General features: G+C 56.7%; 8 protein-coding genes across 8 annotated transcripts; 4 read left to right on the top strand and 4 right to left on the bottom strand.

Moving 5' to 3' along the window:
• Positions 1-14: 14 nt before the first annotated feature.
• LY79DRAFT_316827 (pre-mRNA cleavage complex II protein Clp1) lies at positions 15-2,259 on the bottom strand. The gene is made up of 4 exons (XM_060552377.1): positions 1,874-2,259; positions 1,001-1,796; positions 621-887; positions 15-536 (listed from the first exon to the last, which is right to left on the bottom strand). Exons 1-4 carry the CDS (start codon positions 1,907-1,909, stop codon positions 268-270), a joined length of 1,368 nt encoding a protein of 455 aa, XP_060411231.1. The 5' UTR covers positions 1,910-2,259; the 3' UTR covers positions 15-267.
• A 797-nt stretch (positions 2,260-3,056) lies between these two features.
• Positions 3,057-3,769, top strand: LY79DRAFT_672049 (uncharacterized protein; the record flags this gene model as incomplete). The annotated part of the gene is made up of 3 exons (XM_060564000.1): positions 3,057-3,114; positions 3,244-3,311; positions 3,401-3,769. 3 exons carry the CDS (start codon positions 3,057-3,059, stop codon positions 3,767-3,769), a joined length of 495 nt encoding a protein of 164 aa, XP_060411232.1.
• A 318-nt stretch (positions 3,770-4,087) lies between these two features.
• LY79DRAFT_316984 (argonaute siRNA chaperone complex subunit Arb1) lies at positions 4,088-6,048 on the bottom strand. The gene is made up of 5 exons (XM_060552378.1): positions 6,031-6,048; positions 5,667-5,826; positions 5,544-5,610; positions 5,466-5,483; positions 4,088-5,408 (listed from the first exon to the last, which is right to left on the bottom strand). The coding sequence occupies exons 2-5, from the start codon at positions 5,743-5,745 to the stop codon at positions 4,283-4,285; spliced, it is 1,290 nt and encodes a 429-aa protein (XP_060411233.1). The 5' UTR covers positions 5,746-5,826; positions 6,031-6,048; the 3' UTR covers positions 4,088-4,282.
• A 2,725-nt stretch (positions 6,049-8,773) lies between these two features.
• On the top strand, positions 8,774-10,080 carry LY79DRAFT_521389 (inositol polyphosphate multikinase; the record flags this gene model as incomplete). Its single annotated transcript, XM_060555345.1, has 2 exons — positions 8,774-8,838; positions 8,976-10,080. 2 exons carry the CDS (start codon positions 8,774-8,776, stop codon positions 10,078-10,080), a joined length of 1,170 nt encoding a protein of 389 aa, XP_060411234.1.
• Positions 10,081-16,572: 6,492 nt separating this feature from the next.
• On the top strand, positions 16,573-17,560 carry LY79DRAFT_562530 (uncharacterized protein). Its single transcript, XM_060558481.1, has one exon. It carries the CDS (start codon positions 16,600-16,602, stop codon positions 17,311-17,313), a length of 714 nt encoding a protein of 237 aa, XP_060411235.1. The 5' UTR covers positions 16,573-16,599; the 3' UTR covers positions 17,314-17,560.
• Positions 17,511-17,951, bottom strand: LY79DRAFT_562532 (uncharacterized protein). Its single transcript, XM_060558482.1, has one exon. The coding sequence runs from the start codon at positions 17,790-17,792 to the stop codon at positions 17,598-17,600; it is 195 nt and encodes a 64-aa protein (XP_060411236.1). The 5' UTR covers positions 17,793-17,951; the 3' UTR covers positions 17,511-17,597.
• Positions 17,952-18,506: 555 nt separating this feature from the next.
• Positions 18,507-20,158, bottom strand: LY79DRAFT_582078 (uncharacterized protein; the record flags this gene model as incomplete). Its single annotated transcript, XM_060560232.1, has 4 exons — positions 18,507-18,630; positions 18,920-18,986; positions 19,308-19,403; positions 19,924-20,158. 4 exons carry the CDS (start codon positions 20,156-20,158, stop codon positions 18,507-18,509), a joined length of 522 nt encoding a protein of 173 aa, XP_060411237.1.
• A 787-nt stretch (positions 20,159-20,945) lies between these two features.
• LY79DRAFT_317216 (uncharacterized protein) lies at positions 20,946-21,667 on the top strand. The gene has a single exon (XM_060552379.1). The coding sequence runs from the start codon at positions 21,021-21,023 to the stop codon at positions 21,402-21,404; it is 384 nt and encodes a 127-aa protein (XP_060411238.1). The 5' UTR covers positions 20,946-21,020; the 3' UTR covers positions 21,405-21,667.
• The last annotated feature ends 466 nt before the right edge of the window (positions 21,668-22,133 follow it).

Below are 22,133 nucleotides of genomic sequence, written 5' to 3' on the forward strand. Positions count from 1 at the left end.
TGCCGTCTTTCTTTTGCATGCCCGGTTTTAACCATGTCTAACGCTGTTGGACGTCTGCAGCAGACGCCATCGGAAACAACTTGGGCGCAGTGTCGAAAGACAGGTTGGGCCTAGCTTCACCTGACCCGTGTCTGCTGGATCAAACCAAACCCCTAACACTAATGGAAGATTTCACGAGCGAGGATCGAGGGCGACATCCCAAATATCCAATGAGAAACAAAGCGGGAAAAGGCGAAACAATCAAAGGTGGTATCATTTTGCGGTGCGCTATCCCAGTAGGTTGATGAAAGGCTCCGGCCACTTGCCCATCAGCAGCGGCCGGTCGCCGAGTCGGCCGCTCACCGGCGCCAGGATCCTCAGCTTGCGCTTCTCCTTGTCGACGTCGGCGATGTACACGTAGCCCATGACGGTGGCCGTCCTGATGGTCTCGGGCGGGTCTTTAACCGACGCGTAGACGATGGCGAGGGTCCAGTGCGCCATGAGCTGGCCCGCGTCGACCCGCATGAGGCCGTCGTCGCCGTTGCCGTACATAGAGTCTGGATGGGTGTCTTGGGATCAGTACGGGGGGTTCTGACGATTCGACGAGTCCGGCAGGGGGGGGGGGGGGGGGTATGGCTCACAATCGCCTATTCTGAATATCGCCAGGCTGTCGAAATCGACTTGCTGCGTGGCGGGGCTGAGGGTCTGGCCGATGCTGCCGAAGAAGTACTCCTTGATCGACGCCTCACAAGCTTGCTGTGTGAAGCCCACGTCGCGCTCGGCCACGCCGTCTGATTTGTCCAGGAGGAGGATACTGTACTGCTCCCCGAGGCTGGTCCTCTGTGTCGAGAACCGCTTCGTCAGCTCCGCGTGAAGATGTGACGAGCCCAGCACGATGATGATGTTGACTAATAATTGTCAGCAAGAGGCAACAAGATACTGGACGGAACGGGATTTTCAGAAAAAAGTGATAAAAAATTAAAAATTAAAAAAGACCAGCACGCAAAGGGAAAGCAAATACCTGAGAGCTCGTCCACAACGTGGGCAAGGATGTCGATGCCGACACTGCTCTTCTCGGACACGGCCGGGGTGTCGATGATGATGCCGGAGCTCTTGACCTCCGGGTCGTGGCCGAACCTCGAGGTGACGGCGGCGGCCATCTTGCTCACGAGCTCCTGGTACTTCCTCTGGTCCTCGTCGGCGGCGGCGTGGCCGTAGTAGTAGACGAGCGGCAGCTTGACGGGCACCTGGCTCGGCCCGCTCGTCGGGGTGGTGCCCCAGCCGTCGACGGCCTCGATGTCGAGCACGGTGGCGACGACGCTCGCGGTCAGGGTGCCGGGCAGGCTCAGCATGCCCTCCTTGGGGTCGGCGTTGACGACGAGCGGCTGGGCGCCGACGCGGGCCGCGTAGCTCGCCAGGGTGCGGGCGAGGCTCGTCTTGCCGGAGGCGGGCGGCCCGCAGACGGCGACGCGCGGGCCCTCCCTCCGCTCGGCGGCGGCGCGCTGGCGCATGGCGGTGAGCTGGAAGTGCAGGTTCAGGACCGAGTTGGCGGGCGAGTCCTGCGGGCGGGCGTACTCGGCCACCGACTCGGCCGCGAGGCCGCCCTCGACCTCGAGCTCGCAGCCCTGCAGGGTGAGGATCTTGGACCGGACGCCGGCCAGGGTGTAGGCGTGCTGCAGGGCGAGCTCGGTGCCGTCCTTCTCCGCCGTGCCAGAGAGGAGCTTCAGCTTAATGTGGGTGTCGAAGGCGACCTCGAAGCGCCACTCCCAGAAGGGCTGGAGGCGGATCGTGCGGGTCTGGTTCGCGGACGCTGGTTGCTGCGAACGGAGCGCTTCGTCAGTTCACACGTCTGCGGTCCTTGAGGTCGCGGGGGGAGGGCCTTTGGAGAACGTACTGGCGCCACAAGGTGGCCCAAACCCGGGATCGACATGTTGGGCTATCTGTTGATCATGGGGGGTTTATCGGTGCGATTGGGTTGCCGCCGATTCCATCAGAGTCTTGCGGGGGGCGGGGCGAGGGGGGGGGCGGATGTGAGGATCGGATAGATAAAATAAAATAAAACAAAAAGTCGACGCTGGAATCGGCGCGTGGAAATGCTCCGAGACGCGCCCGCTTAAGTGTTGGAGATGGAGCTTGACATCACAGGGTTTGGAATGGTCTGTGCAGGAGCTTTTCCACTGTCTGGCGGGGGGGCGGGTTAATTTGGCGGGGCTCGGGTCGAAGCGTGTCACTGTTGCAGGTAGGTATACATAGGAGGTGGTTCCTGCATACGAGGCTCTGCTCTGTTGCATCGATCAAAAAATCATGTGTTATTCAATCTTAGTAGAGTTTGGACGGCGTTGAATCGGAATTGTTTCCGGGATGGTCGGCCAATCCAATCCAATGAAAGAGTTCGAGAACATCGGGAGGTTCAACCTAAACAGCCTCTGCTCCTTTTGTTCCTGTACTAGCTTGTGTCACAATTGCCAGAGCTCTTGCTTACTGTCTTGTCCGTCTGTATCTCAACATGGAGGAGCCGGGTGGAGGAATAATAGCAATAGCAGTAGCAAAATTTGAAGAGAGAACAGGAGAACCAATGTTGTAACTCTCACTAACCAGTTATCTACAAAAAAGCAGAGTGAGTGCCCATTTATACCACTTACAAAACAGCAAGACGACGATAAGAAGCTCGCTTGACTCCAGAAGCAAAGTCCAGAACCAACCAGCTGCACGGTCCAAGGATCCACCCTCTACCGCCCCCAGGGACACAAACTTCTTACCCCGGCAAACCTCCACTTCGGCTGCATGTTCCTCCGCGCCGTCCAATCATCAATCGTTCGATGCCCCCACTCAAACCCACCATTACGCATTACGCAAGCTCCCCATTGTAGTCCCAGCTTCGCCACAGCTCGCTGCCTGCTGACCTCGAACTGGAGGCCGTTTGACCGGACCCCCCCCCCCCCCCCCCCCAACGTCACTTTTGCTATCGCCTCACTAAAACCCGTCTTCAAAAGGCGACATCCCACACACGTAGAACACGCATTTCAACACCCCCCTCTTCAAAATCTCTACGAGATATATACCACACAGTCATCGCAATGTGCTCCGCAGACATCTTCCTCGGCCTCCTGGCCCTTCTCTTCCCACCCCTCCCCGGTACGTTTGCTCGAACTCTGCCCCGCACCGCATCCCACTCCGGCGCGCGCGCCTGTCCGTTTGCCTGCGATGGCGTCCCGCCAAGAAAAGAGGAAGAAAAGATAAATATTTGCTAACACGAGAGAACAGTCTGGGTGAAGCGCGGCCTCTGCTCCGCAGACTCCTTCATCAACATCCTCCTCTGCCTCCTAGGCTACGTACGTTTCCCGAACCCCCTCCCGCCTTACTCCCTCCCTCTCTCTCTCTCTCTCTCGCCATCGCTAACACAGGACCCCACTCTCTGTAGATCCCCGGCCTCATCCACGCATGGTACATCATCGCCAAGTTCCCCGACCCTGACTACGAGTACGAATCCATCCCCCAGGACCGCGAGGGCGGCCGCGTCACCTACGTCTTCGTCCACGGCAACGGCAACGGCCACGGTCCCCACACCCAGCAGCCCCGCCAGCAGCCCCGTCCCTCGCAGCACAACGCCACGGCCAACGTCAGCTACGGTACTACGAACAACAACGGCGCTGCCGCCGGTGGCTCGAGCAGGCCCCAGCCCCAGCAGCACCAGAACCAGGGCGCTGGCGAGGGCAGCAGCGATGGCGCCGTGCCGCCCAGCTACGCCGAGGTCGTGGCCGGCGACAACAAGATCCAGACTCGGGACTAGAGGAGCCCGGAAGATGGGGACAGAGGGGTGATATCGAGCTTCTCCGAGCCGGGGTCTCGACGCCGTCCCAAGAGGCTCTCTTCCTCTCTCTCCCTCTTTTTCTCCGGCTGAGTCCGTCAAACATCTGGCCGTTGTTGTTGTATTTGTTCGTATAGATTGTTTTCGGGTTTGTTTTCCGGGTTTGTTCTGTTTTTTGCTCCCGGGCGGAGTTTGGAATCCATCCAACAAGAGGCGACTTAACCCTCCGCAGTCAGGGGGGAACTTGACGAGTGTATACGTTGTGCAACAAGTTTACTAAACGCGAGACGTTGGTGCGAATTATTCACTGCACCATTCATATAGTTAGAATCCCAGAATTCCCTTCAACCATGGGGGGCGTCTAGATCTAATCTTTCCGAAACGCCAGTCCTTCCTCCTTTCCCGTGCTGTCTCGGCAACGCCAGCTCCCGTTGCCCCTTTTGAATGTCCGTCACAAACCTGCCAAACCCTGAATCCAATGACGGCTCTCGGCAATCATGACTCTGCCGACGCCTGCTCGGTCACCTTGGCAGGACCACCTTCAGCCTCGGGCACTGCGGCTGACTGAGGAGGCCGGTCGTTCGGCACGGGCTCCTTGAAGTGCAGCATAAGATTCTGCGGCAGAAATGTGTGCCACTCGACGAGCACGAGCCGCGCCTGCTTGATGAACTTGATGCCAATGTTGAGCTCGCAGACGCAGAGCTGCAGCTTGAAACCTGGCTCCAGTCTCGATAGGATAGCGTCGTCCAGGAAGAAGGTATCCTCCTCCTCGGACAGCTCAAAGTGCTCTCCACGATCGAAGCCGTCTTCAATCAGGCACGGCTTTGCGACCATCCAACCGATGGGCGCAAATGGTCCTCCTTTGTCGAGCGCGACGCTGCGGACGAGGTTACGTGAGTCGGTGCTTGGACGATGGACAGAAACGACTTCCATGCCGCATTCCTCCTCGCTAACGACCTTGATCGACTTGTTGGCTAAGCCCTCTATCGCTGCTTCATACTGCTTCTGGCTCCCTGCTGTTGATAACGCAACCTTGACGACGTTCTCGGGTGCAAAGTTCGCGGGCCTTTGAAACTCTCCCTCCCCGAAGAAGTAGTAATCTTCGCAGAACAGCTCCGACAACGCCAGGTTGAACTCTCCCGGGAAGAGCAGGAGCGCCTGGTGCGTCTGAGGCAGCTCGACCTTGGCTCTCTGACAGACAGCCAGTGCCTCTTTGACGTTGGCGTCATACTCGGGGCAGACATCGTGTTGGAGAACATATGTGAAGAAGTTCTCTAACACGCCGACGGCCTTTCCCATCTGGGGGTAGTCCCAGGCGGTCATCACTGGGAGGTTCTCAGATAGGAATCCCGCGGCGACGCCAGCAAAGTCGACGTCCCAGTCAGCCCGGTCGCTATCGTTGTAGAAGCGGCTACCGCCGCCGGACACGTGGACGGTGTCGACGGCAGTCGCGGCCCGCCTCTCCTCCGGGGTCATGTCCTGAAAGTCAGCATCGACGTGGCCACTAAACATGCGCGGGGTGGAGTCGATGCCGCCGAGGAAGAGGTATTTGTTGAAGATCTGGTCCGAGGTGCCCAGTCGGCGGCGGGCGCGGTAGCGCTGGATGCACGCCTCGATGCGCCTTGCGCGCGCGGGTTAGTTGGGATGGCCGGACCACAGAAAAAAAAAAACGGCTTACTCAACAAAAGGAAGGTCTCTGCAGGCCCACGTTAGCACACGCCCAAGGGAGGCGAAGGCAGGATGATGATCGGCTTACGGGTGGTAGATGTTCTCACGCTCTTCTTGGGCTTCGGCAGGGGTCATGGGAGGGTCGGCGTAGAACTCTGGGAGGACGTCAGCAAGAAACAGCCGCGATCGAATGCGATCGAATGAGACGCACCCTCAAATCCAGTGCCGCAATACTTGTGTAAGGCCGTTGGACCGCGGTCGACAGTACTTTTCTTCTTTTTGCCTGCCATGTTGGGTTCCCGGACTGTGGTGGATGGGCTGAACAGAGAAACTAGCGTTCATCGGAATCCTCGAAGCTTTTACCTGCGGATCTTCAGTTGGGTCAGAATTTCGTATAGCAAACGAATGATATTCTCGTCCAAAGAGGAAGAAAAAAGAAAAAAAAAAAAGGGCCAGGTTGGCTCAGGTAAACAAGCGCCCTTGGTCCCTCTGTTTTACGATAAGTCAAGGGAAGTAGAAAGAGCCGCTTCGTCGCTGATTCCTTCCTTCCTTGCCAAAATTGTCTTCGCACTTACACGGAAAGTAGCATCAGGCAGCACTTTCCACTTCCAACGTTAATTAAGCCACTGGCTTCTCGAATACTCCTGCCCAGTCTCAAAGATGCAATACAATACAAGCTTCCGTGTTGGAAGTCAAACGCCAACCGTACACTTGACAGCGTACTGTTTCCTCTGTGAAACAAGGTACGTGTGTAAGACTGGTTGGGGCTGGTTTGTTTGTGCAGATGACGCCTCAAATCCCGATATCGCCAAATGCGCCTTCTCGCGCGGCCCAATCGCATAAAGCCATGGCATTCGTCGGAGGCCTGCCGCAGGCAATCATCGGACTATCACTCGCAGCAAATCAATTGGGACCCGAGATTCCGGATTCGCCTGGAGTTTGCGATGCAGGTTTTTGGCGATTTGGAGGCTATTGGATGGTTGTAAAACAACGACGACGGACACTTGGCAATGAAGCTGTAGACGCCTCCAGATCCAGGCTGGCCTCCTTGGAACAAAAGCCGGGGCGGAGTGACGCTGCGCATGAGATGAGGTGCACTCGTATAAGGCGTGCCGCAGGATTGGATGAGGTCTGACGAAGACCACGGGCTGCATACGGCTCAGTCGGGCGTTGTCGTGCTGGAGGGAAGCACCAGCTGACCCGATGGGTTCCGACAGGAGCATCTGGCCTGTCGGAGTGCATGGGGAGGCGCTTGATGTGGGAATTGTTTGCCGAATGACAGCGGTGAGACGGCGTCCAGAGCGGTCAACCAGACATGGCCCCAGAGAGAGCCCAGGTGATATCGCGAAGAGCAAGTGTCCGATACCACCCAGTCGACCTCGCAAGCGTGGCAATGCAACACAACGGCATGGGACGGGCTGTCGCGATGCACCTGTCCAACCAACAGTCCTGGTTCAGGTCTTGAACACGGCGAAGTACAGACGAAACGTTTTGTTCCAACGGCCATGGTCCGTCCCAACGAGCGCGGATGACCTTGACAGCGGAAAGTCTTGTGGTAACCGTCAGATCAGTTTTCCCGGAAAGACGCCATCCGAGACCCGATCGTGGCCGGCTGAGCTATTACGGAGGAGGCCTGATGCATTGCTCTACAGTGTGCGTATTACCTCGAGTCGCGGATACATGGTATGCATGGGACGACTGCGCGTGCTCAAAGCCTCGATTTGCCGTGTCGTGCAGATAAAAGAGAATGCGATCTGCGTCCCCCGCCCACACCCTGTCAGACAGAGAGGATAAAGGTCGGACTATCAGAGTGCCAGGACAGGGAAGTTGAATAAGGTGCTCGGCCGACGACGACGACAACGACGACGACGACGACTGCGGCCGCTTGGCCCCAAGGCTCAGGGAGTGTGGCTCGATTGCCGGAGACCAACGGTTCGTGTGCGTCTAGAACGCGGAGGAACGACAGGGACCAACAGCTGGACAAGGCGGACTCGGGAGACAGGCAGGGCTGGACAAGGTCTGATTGGACCAAGGGAAGAAGACAGCCGCTGGTTGGGTTGCGACCCACGACTAAGACCGGCCTACTCATCGGTCCTGGCTTTGCTGAACGGAGGGGTATTGTCGTGGCTGAGCGTGTGGTTCGCAGCATCCGCCACCCTCTTTCCAAGCTTCATTGGCCCCTGTGATTCTTACGGGAGAGAATAGCGCCCTTCGTGGCGTAGATCCCTCTCTTATTCATTATCTCCCCTGCCACTCGTGCCGCGTCTCCCACGCCTTTTTCTTTTTTTTTTCTTTTTTCTCTTCTTCTTCAGGTGTCCATCCACGTGTGGAATAGAGGAAACGTCCTTAGGCCGCTTTCAAAAGTCCAGCAGGCTTTGGGGTGGGGGGCAGTGGCGGTCGGCCTGTTTGACTCGGCGCGCTGATCCGTTACAAAGGTTCGCCTTCGCCCTCAACTGTTCTCAATGTACCTTTAGGTGTAAGGATAGCATGGGAGACACTTGCGAGCCAAAACTCGCGGTGGGGCCTACTTCTATGTACCTATACCAGCGCCAGGTACTTGCAGATGCAGATAGTCACCCTGTACACAGTCAGTTCCTACCGAAATATCCAAGTACCATGGTACCTCAAGGTGGGGTGCTAGGCGATAAAGTACGTACCGCTTATTGTACATGGCATTTTCAAATTTGCTCCCGCGCCCCCAAAGTAATTTGGCCTTATTGGCGTTCGGAAATGCTCATCGTGACTACGCCTCACTCCTTCCTCTCTGTCCTCAGTCCTGTCTCCCGTTCTGTCTGCATACTGCTGCATGCCCCTCCTCCTGTCATCTAACCTTGTCACGCCCACGTTCAATAACCCCTCTTCCTCTTCGACCGACAAGCTCTCCTAGCCAGCTCATTTTAATCCCTCCACGTCCCCTCTTCCGCTTTCCCTCTTGATTCTTCTACTAATTAGTGTACCTACCTAGTTTGGACTGTCGATCCACTGCTTCCATACTTCCCTCCCTTCCACACTTCCAAGACCCCCTTGCCAAGCCATCGGGACCACCACTTCCGCCAAGTCGACAACTGAAAACGACGCAGGCACACATACGCCCATTAGACCAAATATCGCCACGCCGCTCGCCCATCAAGCCAGATCAGATCTGATACAAAGCCAGGTTGTCGCTCTGTCTACCCCAACTTTGCACGCGCCATCCATTTTCTGGGATCTCCCCTGAGTTATGCCATTCGGTCTGCAAACACTGTAAACAGCCGCCCGTCCACGTCCTCTCTTATTCTTGTTTTTGGTCCTTTTCGTTTTCCCTCCAGCGCAGACACCATGGGCAAGAAGGAGATTCCTGACCGCGCTGACCTCGTTGACTACAACCATACCGTTGCTGGCCAGTAAGTAAACCACGCTCCGCTCCCATCCGCATCGCTTGCCAGATCCCCCCCTTTTCTCAATTCCGCCTGCGATGCGCCGCGTCACCCGCCTAATAAACACACCCAAAGGTTTCTAACACCATCTCGTCACCCCTTAGTGCAGGAACAATGTGTGATGCCGATGGCGAGCTATTCATCAAGCCCTGCACGCAGGCAGAAATCGACTTCTACAACTCGGCCATCGAGAACCACCCCGACTTCGCTGATCTGATGCCTCTGTTCATGGGCACCCTCATGCTCAACGACCCTGCCGAGCTCAGCTCCATTGAGGACGGCGTCCCGGGCCCCGTCTCGTCGGCTGCCGCCAAGGAGGAACTCACTCAGGCCGTCACCGGGCAGCCTTCCACCGCCGCCCCAGAATCGCAAACCGATAAGGACAAGTGGGTGCAGAACAAGTCCAAGAGGATCAAGACGGACCAGGCTGTTGTGCTCGAGAACTCCGGATCTGGCTTCACCTCGCCCAACTTCCTCGATGTCAAGCTGGGCGAGCGGCTCTGGGCCGACGACGCCCCCGCAGAGAAGAAGCGGAGATTCGACGAAATCACCCGCAAGACGACACATGCCCCCCTGGGTTTCCGCATCGCCGGCATGAAGGTATGGCGCGGCTCGACAATGAAATCGGAACTGGACCACGAGGGCTACAAGATCTACGACAAGGACTACGGCCGTGTCCACGTAAACACCGAAAACGTCGTCGACAACTTTCGCAAATTCATCTTTAATAAGACCGCCGGCATCGACGACGACCTGGCCCGCGCCGTCGTTCAGGCCTTCCTCCGTGATCTGCGCACCGTAGAGCGCGTCCTCGCCTCCAAAGAGAGCAGGATGTACTCAGCCAGTCTCTTGTTCGTTTTTGAGGGCGATGGCGACAGGTTGAAGGATGCCATCGCGCAGAACAACTCAGCCGTCGAAAAGGTCGGGGCCGAGCTTGATTGGGACGACAAGCCTGGTAGACCTGCCCTGAGAGTCGATAGTGGTATCGAGCTGATTGATGAAGACGTCGTCACCATCGACGCTGCCGTCAACGGGGGCGATGAAGACGATGAAGATGACGACGATGACACTCCTGCCTTGCCCAAGATTTACTCGCTCAAGCTGATTGACTTCGCTCACGCAAAATGGACGCCCGGCCAGGGTCCCGACGAGAACGCGCTCAAGGGCGTGCGGAGTCTCATCAAGATTTTCGAGGAGATGGCGCAATAGCGACGGGCTCTCACATGGGCCGCCTCGACAGGATGCGGGGAGCGTACGGGATCCCCGGGCCTCTGGTTCTGGCAGTGCGGCGACGAAGAAAAAAAACTCTACAGGGCCATGATGGTCTTGTACGAAGCACCAGACCATAAGTATCCATCAGCAGGCATCAGACGAGCACGTTTTGCTTAAAGATTACGATACCCAGATACAATGCGCGGACATGAGTTGCGGATTAGACGTCGCTCCTCAGAGGACAGACGGTGGGCTCAAAGCCATGATAATGACCATGGGATATACACTACCCCAATCGGCGTCGGGACTCTTTTTCATTCATACCAATACCATTGCATTTTTATGCTCTTGCCATTTTTCCTCGGTGATCCGCAAATAACTACAAGGACCAGCAGGGTACGTCGACATTGCCTCGTGTCAACTACATATGGGACCGACCTGCATGGGGCCAATGCAGGTCGACTGCATTCAAAGATGCGATGACACGGACGAGAACTGCTAGGTTGCGGCAGACCCCACACCGACCATGGGAATAATACTAGTACATCTGCATGCTGTGGTACCTAATGTTTTGGGAATGGGCAAGTGAACAGTCGCTCGACCAAGTCTCGGAGTTTCCCCTGGATTGCATAGGTCCTCGCAACTCATAGACCATACTCCACGAACAAGGATGGGATTAAAAGCCATACGCATGGTGAGCGTATTTCAAAAGACCGTACCCACGGCATCCAGACAATTCACGTGAAGACTCATAGAGCTTTCCACTTGTTTTATCAATAGTGGAGAATATAGCTTTATAATACCGGTATCCCCCACTCTTCGGGCTGGAGTAGAACCTTGAGTGCACTTCCGAAAGACAGTGTGAATGAGTCCGATGCCGCTTGTGACTAGTGTACAGTGACATTTTCGGTCGGGCCGTTGCCAGAGCTTGAGTGGGCCCCGTTCCGGATCGGAACCTACTTTATCCGAAGTCTACCCTGTCGGCGTTGTCATGTCTCGTCGCGAAGTGCAGCAGCCCAGAACTTTCTGAGGCCTCAGCGACCATCGCACTTTGAGGTCCTGAATCACCACCAGGACGCCCTCTGCGCACCCGCAACCATGGACGACCTCTTGAACCTCGAGCTTTTATCGCTCGTTTCAAAGGTGACGTCCGAGCTGCAGAATCATTTGGGCGTCTCCGACAAAACCCTCGCCGAGTTCATCATCGCCCAGCGGGTCGACGCCGACGACTACGATGGTTTCAAGAAGAAACTCGCCGCCATGGGCGCCGACTTCCCCCCGAGTCTGGTTGACAGCGTCGATCGCCTCGTCTTGACCATGCACCCGAAGATGAAGGGTAAGGCGCAGAAGAACGGCGACGGCATTGGCAGCAACGAGGACCGTCACCACCGGAGCGCAGCAGAGAAGGAGCAGATCTTTAGGGGCCTCGCCGTGCCGGACAAGCCGGTGGCATACGACAACATTGGAGACGGCATCGACGCCATCGACGACACCCTTGCCTTGCTCGAGGGGCTGGAGGGCAAGGCGCGAAGAGACAACCGAGACACGCGCAAGCGCAGTCGCAGTCCAGACGACGGTCGCGAGTCGCGGCGGAAACGGAGGGGCCGGTCGAAGTCGAGAGAGCGAAATAAACGAGACAAATACCGGTCGCGGTCTCGGTCGCACGACGATTACGAAAACGGGCCCTCGCTGAAACAAAGGAGCAGGCGGCGCAACTACGACGACGACGAGAACGACGTCCGTTTCAGGAGGGCACCCGAGCCCGAGGTCGACGACGCACCACAGCTGCACAAGATTTACGGCGGACACGTCACAGGCATCAAAGATTTCGGCGCCTTTGTCAACATACACGGAGTTCGCGGCAAGGTCGACGGATTGGTTCACATTTCGAGGCTGGTCGACGGCCAGCGGGTCAACCATCCCTCTGACCTGCTGACCAAAGGCCAGGAGGTCTGGGTAAAGGTTGTCAGCATCGAAGGCGGCAGGATAGGCCTGTCCATGAAAGAGGTGGACCAAGAGACCGGTCTGGACCTTCACCCAGAGGTCAGAATATCGTCCGGCGCGAACATGGAAGCGCTGGGCGGCGGCGGTGGTCGTAACGGAAACATGTTTGACGAGTCACCGATGCCGCCGCCTCAACACCAGCCTCGCCGGCAAAAGAAGCGCATGACCTCGCCCGAGAGGTGGGAGATCCGGCAGCTGATTGCATCCGGCGTTGCCAAGGCCTCTGACTACCCCGACTTGGAAGAGGACTACAACGCGACTCTGAGAGGCGACGGCGAGCTGGAGCTGGAACAGGAGGTCGACATCGAGGTCCGAGAAGAGGAGCCGCCGTTCCTGGCAGGCCAGACGAAGCAGTCATTAGAGCTGTCACCTATCCGCGTCGTCAAAGCACCAGACGGCTCAATGAACCGAGCCGCCATGTCCGGCACCTCACTCGCCAAGGAGAGGAAGGAGCTGAAGCAGCAAGAGGCAGAGGCTGCGGCGGCCGAGGACTCCAAGGTCGACCTTTCTGCTCAGTGGAACGACCCGATGGCGGACCCGGACAAGCGCAAGTTCGCCAGCGATATGCGGAATGCCAGATCGCAGATGGCGCAGAACAAGCCCGACGCCGTCCCGGAATGGAAGCGAGCGGTGGCACCCAAAGACCAGGCCTTTGGCAGGCGGACAAACATGAGCATCAAGGAACAGCGGGAGTCGTTGCCTGTGTACGCCTTCCGACAAAAGTTCCTGGACGCCGTCAGGGAACACCAAGTCATGGTGGTTATCGGAGAGACCGGCTCTGGCAAGACGACGCAGCTGACGCAGTATCTGGCCGAGGACGGCTTCGCAAACGACGGAGTCATTGGCTGCACGCAGCCCCGACGTGTGGCTGCCATGTCCGTCGCGAAGCGTGTGGCCGAGGAGGTTGGCACCCCGCTGGGTGAGGCAGTCGGCTACACGATCCGTTTCGAGGATAAGACGAGCCCGGCGACCAAGATCAAGTACATGACGGACGGCATGCTTCAGCGAGAGATTTTGGTGGACCCAGATCTGAGACGGTACTCGGTCATCATGCTCGACGAGGCGCACGAGCGTACCATTTCGACCGACGTCTTGTTCGCGTTGTTGAAGAAGACGATGAAGCGCCGTAAGGACTTGAAAGTCATCGCGACATCGGCGACCCTGGACGCCGACAAGTTCTCGTCGTACTTTGACGGGTGCCCCATCTTCACGATCCCAGGTCGAACGTTCCCCGTCGAGATCCTCTACTCGCGCGAGCCCGAGTCCGACTACCTCGACGCCGCGCTGGTCACGGTGATGCAGATCCATCTCACCGAGCCGCCCGGTGACATTCTGCTCTTTTTGACGGGGCAGGAAGAAATCGACACGTCGTGCGAGATCCTGTACGAGCGCATGAAAGCGCTCGGACCGAACGTGCCGGAGCTCATCATCCTGCCGGTGTACTCTGCACTCCCCAACGAGATGCAGAGCCGCATCTTCGACCCTGCGCCCCCTGGCTGCCGAAAGGTGGTCATCGCCACCAACATTGCCGAGACTTCCATCACCATCGACAACATCTACTTCGTCGTCGATCCCGGATTCGTCAAGCAGAACGCCTACGACCCGAAGCTGGGCATGGACTCCCTGGTCGTCACCCCCATCTCGCAAGCGCAGGCCAACCAGCGTGCCGGGCGCGCCGGGCGTACGGGGCCCGGGAAATGCTTCCGCCTCTACACGGAAGCCGCCTACCAGTCGGAAATGCTGCCGACGACGATTCCCGAGATCCAACGGCAGAACCTGTCCCACGTCATTCTCATGCTAAAGGCGATGGGCATCAACGACCTGCTGCACTTCGACTTCATGGACCCCCCTCCCATCAACACCATGCTCACGGCGCTGGAGGAGCTCTACGCGCTCAGCGCGCTGGACGACGAGGGTCTGCTGACGCGGCTGGGAAGGAAGATGGCGGATTTCCCGATGGAGCCGTCGCTGGCCAAGGTGCTCATCATGTCGGTGGACATGAAGTGCTCGGCCGAGATGCTCATCATCGTGGCCATGCTGAACCTCCCCAACGTCTTCTACCGGCCCAAGGAGAAGCAGTCGCAGGCGGACCAGAAGAAGGCCAAGTTCCACGACGCGCACGGCGACCACCTCACGCTGCTCAACGTGTACAACTCGTGGAAGCAGAGCGGGTACTCGAGCCCGTGGTGCTTCGAGAACTTCATCCAGGCGCGGTCGATGAAGCGGGCCAAGGACGTGCACGACCAGCTCGTCAAGATCATGGAGCGGTACCGGCACCCGATCGTCAGCTGCGGGCGGCACACGCAGATCGTGCGGCAGGCGCTCTGCTCGGGCTTCTTCCGCAACGCGGCGCGCAAGGACCCGCAGGAGGGCTACAAGACGCTCATCGAGGGCACGCCGGTGTACCTGCACCCGAGCTCGGCGCTGTTCGGCAAGCAGGCCGAGTGGGTCATCTACCACACGCTGGTGCTGACGACCAAGGAGTACATGCACTGCACGACGAGCATCGAGCCCAAGTGGCTGGTGGACGCGGCGCCGACCTTCTTCAAGGTGGCGCCGACGGACCGGCTGTCGAAGCGGAAGAAGGCCGAGAGGATCCAGCCGCTGCACAACAAGTACGCGGGCGAGGACGATTGGAGGCTCAGCGCCCAGAGGAAGGGCGGCCGCGGCGGAGGCGGTGGCGGGACATGGGGCTGATGCTGTCTTTCGGGGTCTCTCACGTTCAGACATTGATGGCGGGGGGGGCAAGGGTGCTTGGATTGGTGGGCGGACCAGCGACGGTTGATCCAGGTTGTTGTTATCAAAAACCAATGAAATATACCCAAGGAGATTTGACACATTCAACACACGGGGCGTGCCTCGCATAACCCCCCTTTGGCTCAAGGAAAACGCGTCGTCTGCCCCTCCCAACATAGGCCGGGTGACACTTGTATCATGCAATGCGATTCTGCCCCGGCAGTAAGGTAGGCAGGCTAGGACGGCGGTGATCGACACCCACGGCCAAGGCCTCCATCGCATCTCCACGGGGGGCGGGGGGTCTATTCTTCCTTAGCATAACTTCTCTACCTCAAGACTCGGCTTGCCAAGCCAAGCCCGCTTCGGGAGCCAAGATACCACGGGACGCTCGACTTGTTGAAAGGGGGCGGCCGGCCGGCCGGCCGGCCGACCTCCCGCCCCACGGAAAGGGAAGACAAGGAGGTATTCGATTGAGCATCGAAATGTAAGCATTGGTGACGAGACGACGTCGTCTTGGCATCGCGGCTTGGCGCTGTGTTAGCCTGCAGCCGGGAAGTGAACCCGGACGTCAAGTGTCACGCAAAAGACGACGCCGTTGTTACGTGGGCAGTAATAGTAGCTTATATATCGTGACATCAAGCCCCCCTTTCCCCACCAGCCCCCCGGGACTCGTCCGATGGGCGGATTCCTATCAGTGCCTGTCCGACAGGTTCTCGCGGGGCGCCTCAGCCCCCATGCCGGCAGTGCCGCGGGTGCACCGGCATTGTCCCTTGGCGTGCGATGCCTGTTGTGATGGCGATGGGATGTGCCATTTCCCGACTTTTTATTTTATATTTCCTTTTTTTTTTCTGTCGTTTCTTTTCCACCGTCTTTTTCTCCCGGAGGTGCGGACGGACGAGAGGGCTGGCGGAGAAACTTGTAACATAGTTTTTTCCTTGTTTTCGGAAAAAGGGTGAGCAGTGGATCGGTCGAAAGACAGCGTGCCGCCGGAGCATCCGAAACTGCCAGGGCACCCCCCCTGGGCGGTGATCAATCGAGCCCAATCATGTTTTCTTGCGGGTGGCCATGCACCCCGGCAATCAGGTTTTTAGGTATTCATGGGGGAATGTCACCCGGGATGTCCTTCCCGCTGCGAGGCGGAACTCTATCTGCCACGATGAGCAAGCCAATCCCAACGTCAACACCGTTCCTGGCGTGAGCCGGACGTGCGAGAGATGCGTGTAGAACATTTCTGGGTCTCTTTTGAAAAAAAGCCTCTTGGTGACACACGTTGAGACAAGGAGAAGACTCGCTATTGTAACATTGTTTGGCTTGGTGTTTCCGATGAGTCGATCATATGCTGGGCGAATACGCGGTAGTATGTACCGTATTATCAGCTCCACGACCCAGGGAGTTTTTGGAACGCACTATTTTTTTATTCTTCCTTTTTCAGGTTGACCGGAGGAGGTCAGACATCATATCAACATGGTTAATATACGGAGTCCTTTCCCTCGTGGAGTCATGGGTGGGAAGGTTTCGTGAGATGCGTTTTCCGAAGGCGCGGCTGGTTGGACTGAAACTCGGGCGTTTAATCCCTTTTTTTGACGGCAAAGAGCGATACTAAACAAAAACACTTGCGATGTTATCTGTCAAGCTTTATCAATAAGACGAAAATACGACAAAATCTCGAGGAGGAAAGGGAAAGGGCAAAAACATAGCTTGTTCTAAGCCAGCCCAAAGCAAAGAAACATAACACCCCGAGCGTCGGCAACGACGACGACGACGACGACGACGACGATGACGCGCCGCCACCGGAATCTGGCGCTGCACCACCTCACCGTCCTGGCCGTCCTGTCGACGACGGTCCTTCCCGGCGCGGCGGCCATCGAGGACCTCGACCCCGAAGACGTGCCGCCCGAGTGCGCACTGGCGTGCGCGCCGATCAAGCAGCTGACGGAGCGGTGCGAGGCGGCGGCGGAGCAACAGTTCGGCGCGGAGGCGGTGAACCGGCGATGGGCCACCGGGAAGCAACGGCGGGCGAGCGCTGTCGATGGCGGAAACGGCGGCCAGGACAAAGACGCGTGGCGAGGGCGGCGGCGGCCAAGGGGGGCGAGGAGGTCGCTGCAGAGGATGCTGGGTTCGCGCCTGGATCGGCGGCAGGAAGAGGACGATGGCCAGGAGGACAGCGAGGAAAGCAGCGACGACAGCGACAGCGATGACAGCGACGACGACGAGGAGGAGGAGAAGCAGGGAGAAGAAGAGGACAACCTCCCAGCGGCTGAAAACGCCGCAGAGACTGGGGGAATCGAGGAGGAGGCGGCGGCGGAGGCGAACCAGGGGCCCGCCGTCGAGGCGATGCGGGCCTGCGTCTGCGGGGAGACGGGGTTCGACGTCGCCGTCGCCGCCCTTGGATGTGCGGCTTGCGCCGCGCAGAACGCGACGGCCGAGGATGCCAACGAGGGTGAGTTGTCGCAGCCGGCCGTCGAATGTGCCGTTTGCCTCAAGGCGTGACTAACGAAAAGGGCGGGGGGCGAAATCTCCAGACATCCGACAAATCATGACCGAGTGCGGCTTCGTCACGACGGCGGACCCTCCGCTGACGATCACGACGGCGTTCCCGTCCGCTGCAGCGCCCACTCCGCCCCCGATACTGGCACCGGCCGCGTCCGGCACGGAGACGTCCCCGCCTCCGTCCCCCGCTTCGCCGACCTCGCCCTCCTTCCCTCCGGCGGCGGCGACGACGACGACGACGACGACGACGCAGCAGGGCCCCGGCCTCGAGTCCGTCACGCCCGTCACGGTGTTCGAGACGCCGTCGTTCTCGGCGCTGCCGCCCCTCGTCCTGCCCAACGACATATCGTCCACGCCGCCCGCGCTGGAGCAGGATGAGAACCAGCTGAGCGGCGCGGCGAAGGGGCTGGATGCTGCTTTCGGCGGGTGGCTGGGGCCTGGGGTCGTTTTTGCGATGGTTGTCGGGTTGATTTTGTCATGAGATGACGGGAGCGGTTGTTCTATCATTTGGAAGTGACCTCGACTGCGCTAATATCAAAATAGGGCTTGGGAACGGAAGGCATATGGAGGAGAAATGACCAAAACGGGGAGAATTCAGGAGTAGATCAATATTAATTAACTAGACATCTTCTTAGGGCAATGCAGTAAATACAATACGACTGTTGGTGTCGTAGGGTATCCAGTCTGTTGGGTTGCCGAATACTTGGGGTACTGATCCGACTATGTGTATAAATAAGGTAAAAGATGAGACTATTTGCGAACCGAAGGATGAGACGAATGATGAGGTATGTCACAGTTTTTCACATGTCTATTAAACTTGCTAATTTCCCATCAGTCGAAGAAGGTGGCCGTGTTAACGTAGCTCTCAAGCTGTAGAAGCGCAATGGGCGGGGCGGCCTCTACCTGCGTGGCATTGGTGTAGGCTCCAATTCAGCCACCCATAGTCGTTCTCTGGGCTTATAGCTTCGTGTGGTGTTTTCGGAGCTTCTGCCGGTGACGACTTTCGTCAGTGTAGAGTGATCCAAGGCGCCAGGTTCTTCAACAACCTCGGTGGCAGAGTTCAATGGAGCCGCCGCATGGAAGATGTTCGAATACGCCGCTATTTCTCGAGAGTGATATAGAAGGGGAGAGCAAGAGGGCGGCGTGCGAGAACAGCTGTTTTACTTCATGCTCTTTGGATAGCCTACCATCTATCAACCCATGTCTCGCCTCCCGAGCTCTACTACGCCGCCAACCACTGGCACAACCTTCTTTACACTCTCGGTTTCACTGACGCAGTTAGTAGCTTCCAGACCAACTAAAACAGCAAGGGTAGTGCTAGCAACAGTGTTATCATTCTCTCTATCTAGGATATTTCCAATACCGACAATGTTAACTTATGTTCTTATAATCGGAGAAAATTATACAAAATGGCGATAGCGAACCGAGAAGTTTCCACATTATGTTGCAAAATAAGTCATACTCCATCACAAATTTCCATCGTCTGCCTTTTTAACGGTATGCACAGGAGACGGTTGAATAGTTATGTATTTTTCGTGAAGCTGGGAATAGCTTCATGTGGCTACCACCAGTTGACTTGTGGCTGCCATAGATGTATATGGCTTACCTACAGATGCGGCTGGCTGGACACGGTTTTAATCGAGAACGGTTTGCTGGGTTGCGCAAATGCCAAACTATAAATACACCAATGGCAGGGAGCGTCGAGGACGGAACCAGCAACTTCACGGGACAGACAAATCGGATCCCCAGGATCGTTGGGATAATAAACAGTAAGCTCGCCGCTGTCATATACGAATTACCTGTCAGCGAATAGTTCCCTTGCCGTGCATCAAGTGCCTTCCTCTAATCCATGCTTGATCGGTTTCACCGCACACTAAGGGAGGACAGAGAGCCTCATTGTGCCATCCGTGTTAATTCAATCTAACTACCTAGGTAAAGGAGGAAGAGAGGCAAGAATTGAGAAGGAAGCTGGATGACCACTGATCGGTACATACCTCCGCCAGGAATATAACAAGCCATCTCAGTTTGTTCTTCTTTTCTCCATCCGTGTTTTTGACTTCTCACTTCCAACTGCTTCATCTTCCCTGACACTAATAATTGTGTATATGTTAGCTCACTCAAGATGCCTCGTAAAACGCCTCTTAATCCCTACTGGCTCACATGATGTCTTGAACCACCTCTAACATTGTGTTTCCAGAAACACTTCACATGCCCCGTCAACTTCTTCCAGGACAGCGACCCCGCTTGATTTTGGGCTACCTGTTTTATTGCTGTTCTATGTCCTAAAGTCTCACGGTTGTCAGCCATTGGGACAGCAGTAAGCCCACATGGAAGAGAAATGCGACGTTGAAGACGGCCGAAATCAAGGCATGAGTCGATCACTGCTGGAAATAGTAGGTTCCTGGAGCAATGCCGCGACAAGGGCCTTTACTCTCTTTAGGCGAAAGAATAAGACCCACAGGTGGTGCGACCCAGGTGCACAAGCAGCGGATGTGCTTGCTCATGGAATGGAGCCTGTATGGATCGATGGGCAGCAAATCGACTGTGAACGTCACCTTAAGGGCGTCAATGCAGGTCCAAGAGTGATCCGGCCGCATCTGTGGACTTCACCTGGGAGGAGGAGCTGAGAGCTTATTGAAATTGCGGCAGCGGGAGTTCTGCAGCAGATGCTTCGATTAGAGACAGCATCGGCATTCAGCTTGGCGCAACTGAGTTTATTAGCATCGTAGAAATCATTTTTGGTAACTAGTATTTGGTAACTAGTAAGAATATCCGGTGCGACTAACACAAACAGTCTCGTGTAGCTGAAGCCTCTTGGGACATTACCATATCTTGCATGCAGCATGTCTTTAAAATTTTGCCAAAATCCGAAGGAGAGAAAGGAAAACCCCGTTACTCATCTGACAAAGCAACGCGTCACATCCCAGAATCAATCTCTCCTCATCTGACTTCAACCTCCCCGTCGCAGGGGCGCAGTCTAATGCGACATTGCCGATGACAGACAACGCACTCAAGGCCAGCGGTTTTCCCAACCTCAAGTTCGGTCGTCCAAGGTGAACGAGATGAAAGGGCGCCGGAATTAGCACGCGGACACCAGGGGCTGGCGGCTGTTCCCCAATGCGGCTTGTTAGCCGTATGGAGTGGAGGGCGATACAAGGTAGCCGAGGCAGGGCGGAGAAGGGAATCCATCAACTAACACCAAGCGAGGGCTGTCATCCAATATTTGCCGAAAATAATATCACAGAACTATTAAATCGATTCCCGGATGGTCGGACGAGGCCACCTGAAGGCTCTGGATCTTTGGTCTAGCGTGCTTTGTGCGGGAGTTTTCACCTTGCGCATAGTTTTGTTGCGGAGAACCCTAGAATCAGGCCCACGAGGTTCAAGAACTGTGCCGCTTCTTCATTTTTCTTTCTCTTTCTCGTATACTCCACTGAGCCTACTCTCCGCTAATACATGTTGGAATACGAAGGCCGCTGCTGCGCCGTAAAGATGCAGAGCTCTTAGCCAGTCTTGTTTAGAGGCTGGTATTCGGGCCGTAAGCTCCGGGCCCTTGAGCGGAGGCTCGAGAGTCCCGTGAGACGTTTATCTATTCATGTATCTTCTTTCTCTCTTGCGCATTTGTGTCTAGTGGGGGCTTTACGGTGATGAAGCAAACGGCCCGTATGACAACATATGACTGGGTGCTATTGATGTCTATTTGAGACATGACCGTTTTCCCTTCTTTCTTTCTTTCTTTCTTTCTTCCTTTCTTCCTTTCTTCCTTTCTTCCTTTCTTCCTTTCTTTTTGTCCGCAAGCGATAGGCGGAAGCGGCTCAACGGACTTGGAGGTCTCGAGAATCAATGCAACGGCGCAGAAGACCCGCCGCCAATCATGCCTCGAAGAGTGGCAGCGCCATCAAGATCTAGGCGGCTTCAGGATCCCTGTTAGCGCCGGCGAATTGCTTGGACGGGAAGAAAAGGGGGGACGGCGGAGACCAAGAAAGCGCCCACCATCTCATCCATCCAGAACCAGGCAGAACACCACCGCCAGGCCAGATCCGGAGCTGATCAAGGATCTGTTCCTGGATACCGAACCAGAGCAGTATTAAAGTGGACTTACATGTCCCTCTAGACACACCATTGGCCCTCGACGACCACCCTTCGCGCGGACTGGTGTCTGCGGCGCCAGCCAACCGCCGTTCCGTTCCTGGCGTCCAAGTTCGGGTGGTGCGTCCATTGGTGTGTTTGAGAAGTCGGGGACTCCTGCGGATCTGCAGTGAGCTGTCCATTGCTCCCACCGAAAACATGCGTTTGCTCTCACCTAGCGCAGTGCACACGCAGGCACAGAGGCAGAGGCGAAAGGGTGGAACCGCGAGTCCCTTACGTATGTGGCCATACGGCGCAGCGGTAAAAACAAGGCACAGCCAACCATTGAGAACGAACCGGGCAAGACTTTGTCATAGAGGCTGTGTTCTGGTCTCCTCCCCGTTGGGCCCCGCTGAACGAACCAAACGTCTGGAGCCGGCTCACAAGGCCTGGCCGGAATCCAAAGATCCAATGGGAACGAGATTGCTGGAGAGCCAGGCAGCTGGTCGAACCCCTGAGGGATTTCACCCCGTGGCCCTGCAGATGAATCTAATGGCCAGGAGAGCCTCTGGGTCGAGCGTCTTGCCCGGTTCGATATAAGAAGTGACGGACGACCCCCGTTGAACAAGTGTACTGCATGTAAAGGGCCCTCCTTTCCATCTCGCTTTTCAAGATACCATCCTTCGGTTTCTTAGTCGCTCTTTTGTTAAGAACAAGCCTCCGAGGCCCTCTTCTATTCACACTCTCTAGTT

This window comes from Colletotrichum navitas, assembly GCF_030913465.1.
Source record: "Colletotrichum navitas strain CBS 125086 chromosome Unknown LY79scaffold_58, whole genome shotgun sequence".
In the NCBI taxonomy this organism is placed as follows: Eukaryota; Fungi; Ascomycota; class Sordariomycetes; order Glomerellales; family Glomerellaceae; genus Colletotrichum; species Colletotrichum navitas.

Bases quoted from the DNA above. Each gene is read 5' to 3' on its own strand.
- LY79DRAFT_316984 (XM_060552378.1), bottom strand. From the start codon at position 5,745: ATGGCAGGCAAAAAGAAGAAAAGTACTGTCGACCGCGGTCCAACGGCC. The intron at 5,611-5,666 runs GTGCGTCTCATT...ACGTCCTCCCAG, and splicing joins TTGCGGCACTGGATTTGAGG to AGTTCTACGCCGACCCTCCC.
- LY79DRAFT_316827 (XM_060552377.1), bottom strand. From the start codon at position 1,909: ATGTCGATCCCGGGTTTGGGCCACCTTGTGGCGCCA. The intron at 1,797-1,873 runs GTACGTTCTCCA...CTCCGTTCGCAG, and splicing joins TGGGCCACCTTGTGGCGCCA to CAACCAGCGTCCGCGAACCA. The intron at 888-1,000 runs GTATTTGCTTTC...GACAATTATTAG, and splicing joins CGTTGTGGACGAGCTCTCAG to TCAACATCATCATCGTGCTG.
- LY79DRAFT_562532 (XM_060558482.1), bottom strand. From the start codon at position 17,792: ATGACAAAATCAACCCGACAACCATCGCAAAAACGACCCCAGGCCCCA.
- LY79DRAFT_317216 (XM_060552379.1), top strand. From the start codon at position 21,021: ATGACCGTTTTCCCTTCTTTCTTTCTTTCTTTCTTTCTTCCTTTCTTC.
- LY79DRAFT_562530 (XM_060558481.1), top strand. From the start codon at position 16,600: ATGACGCGCCGCCACCGGAATCTGGCGCTGCACCACCTCACCGTCCTG.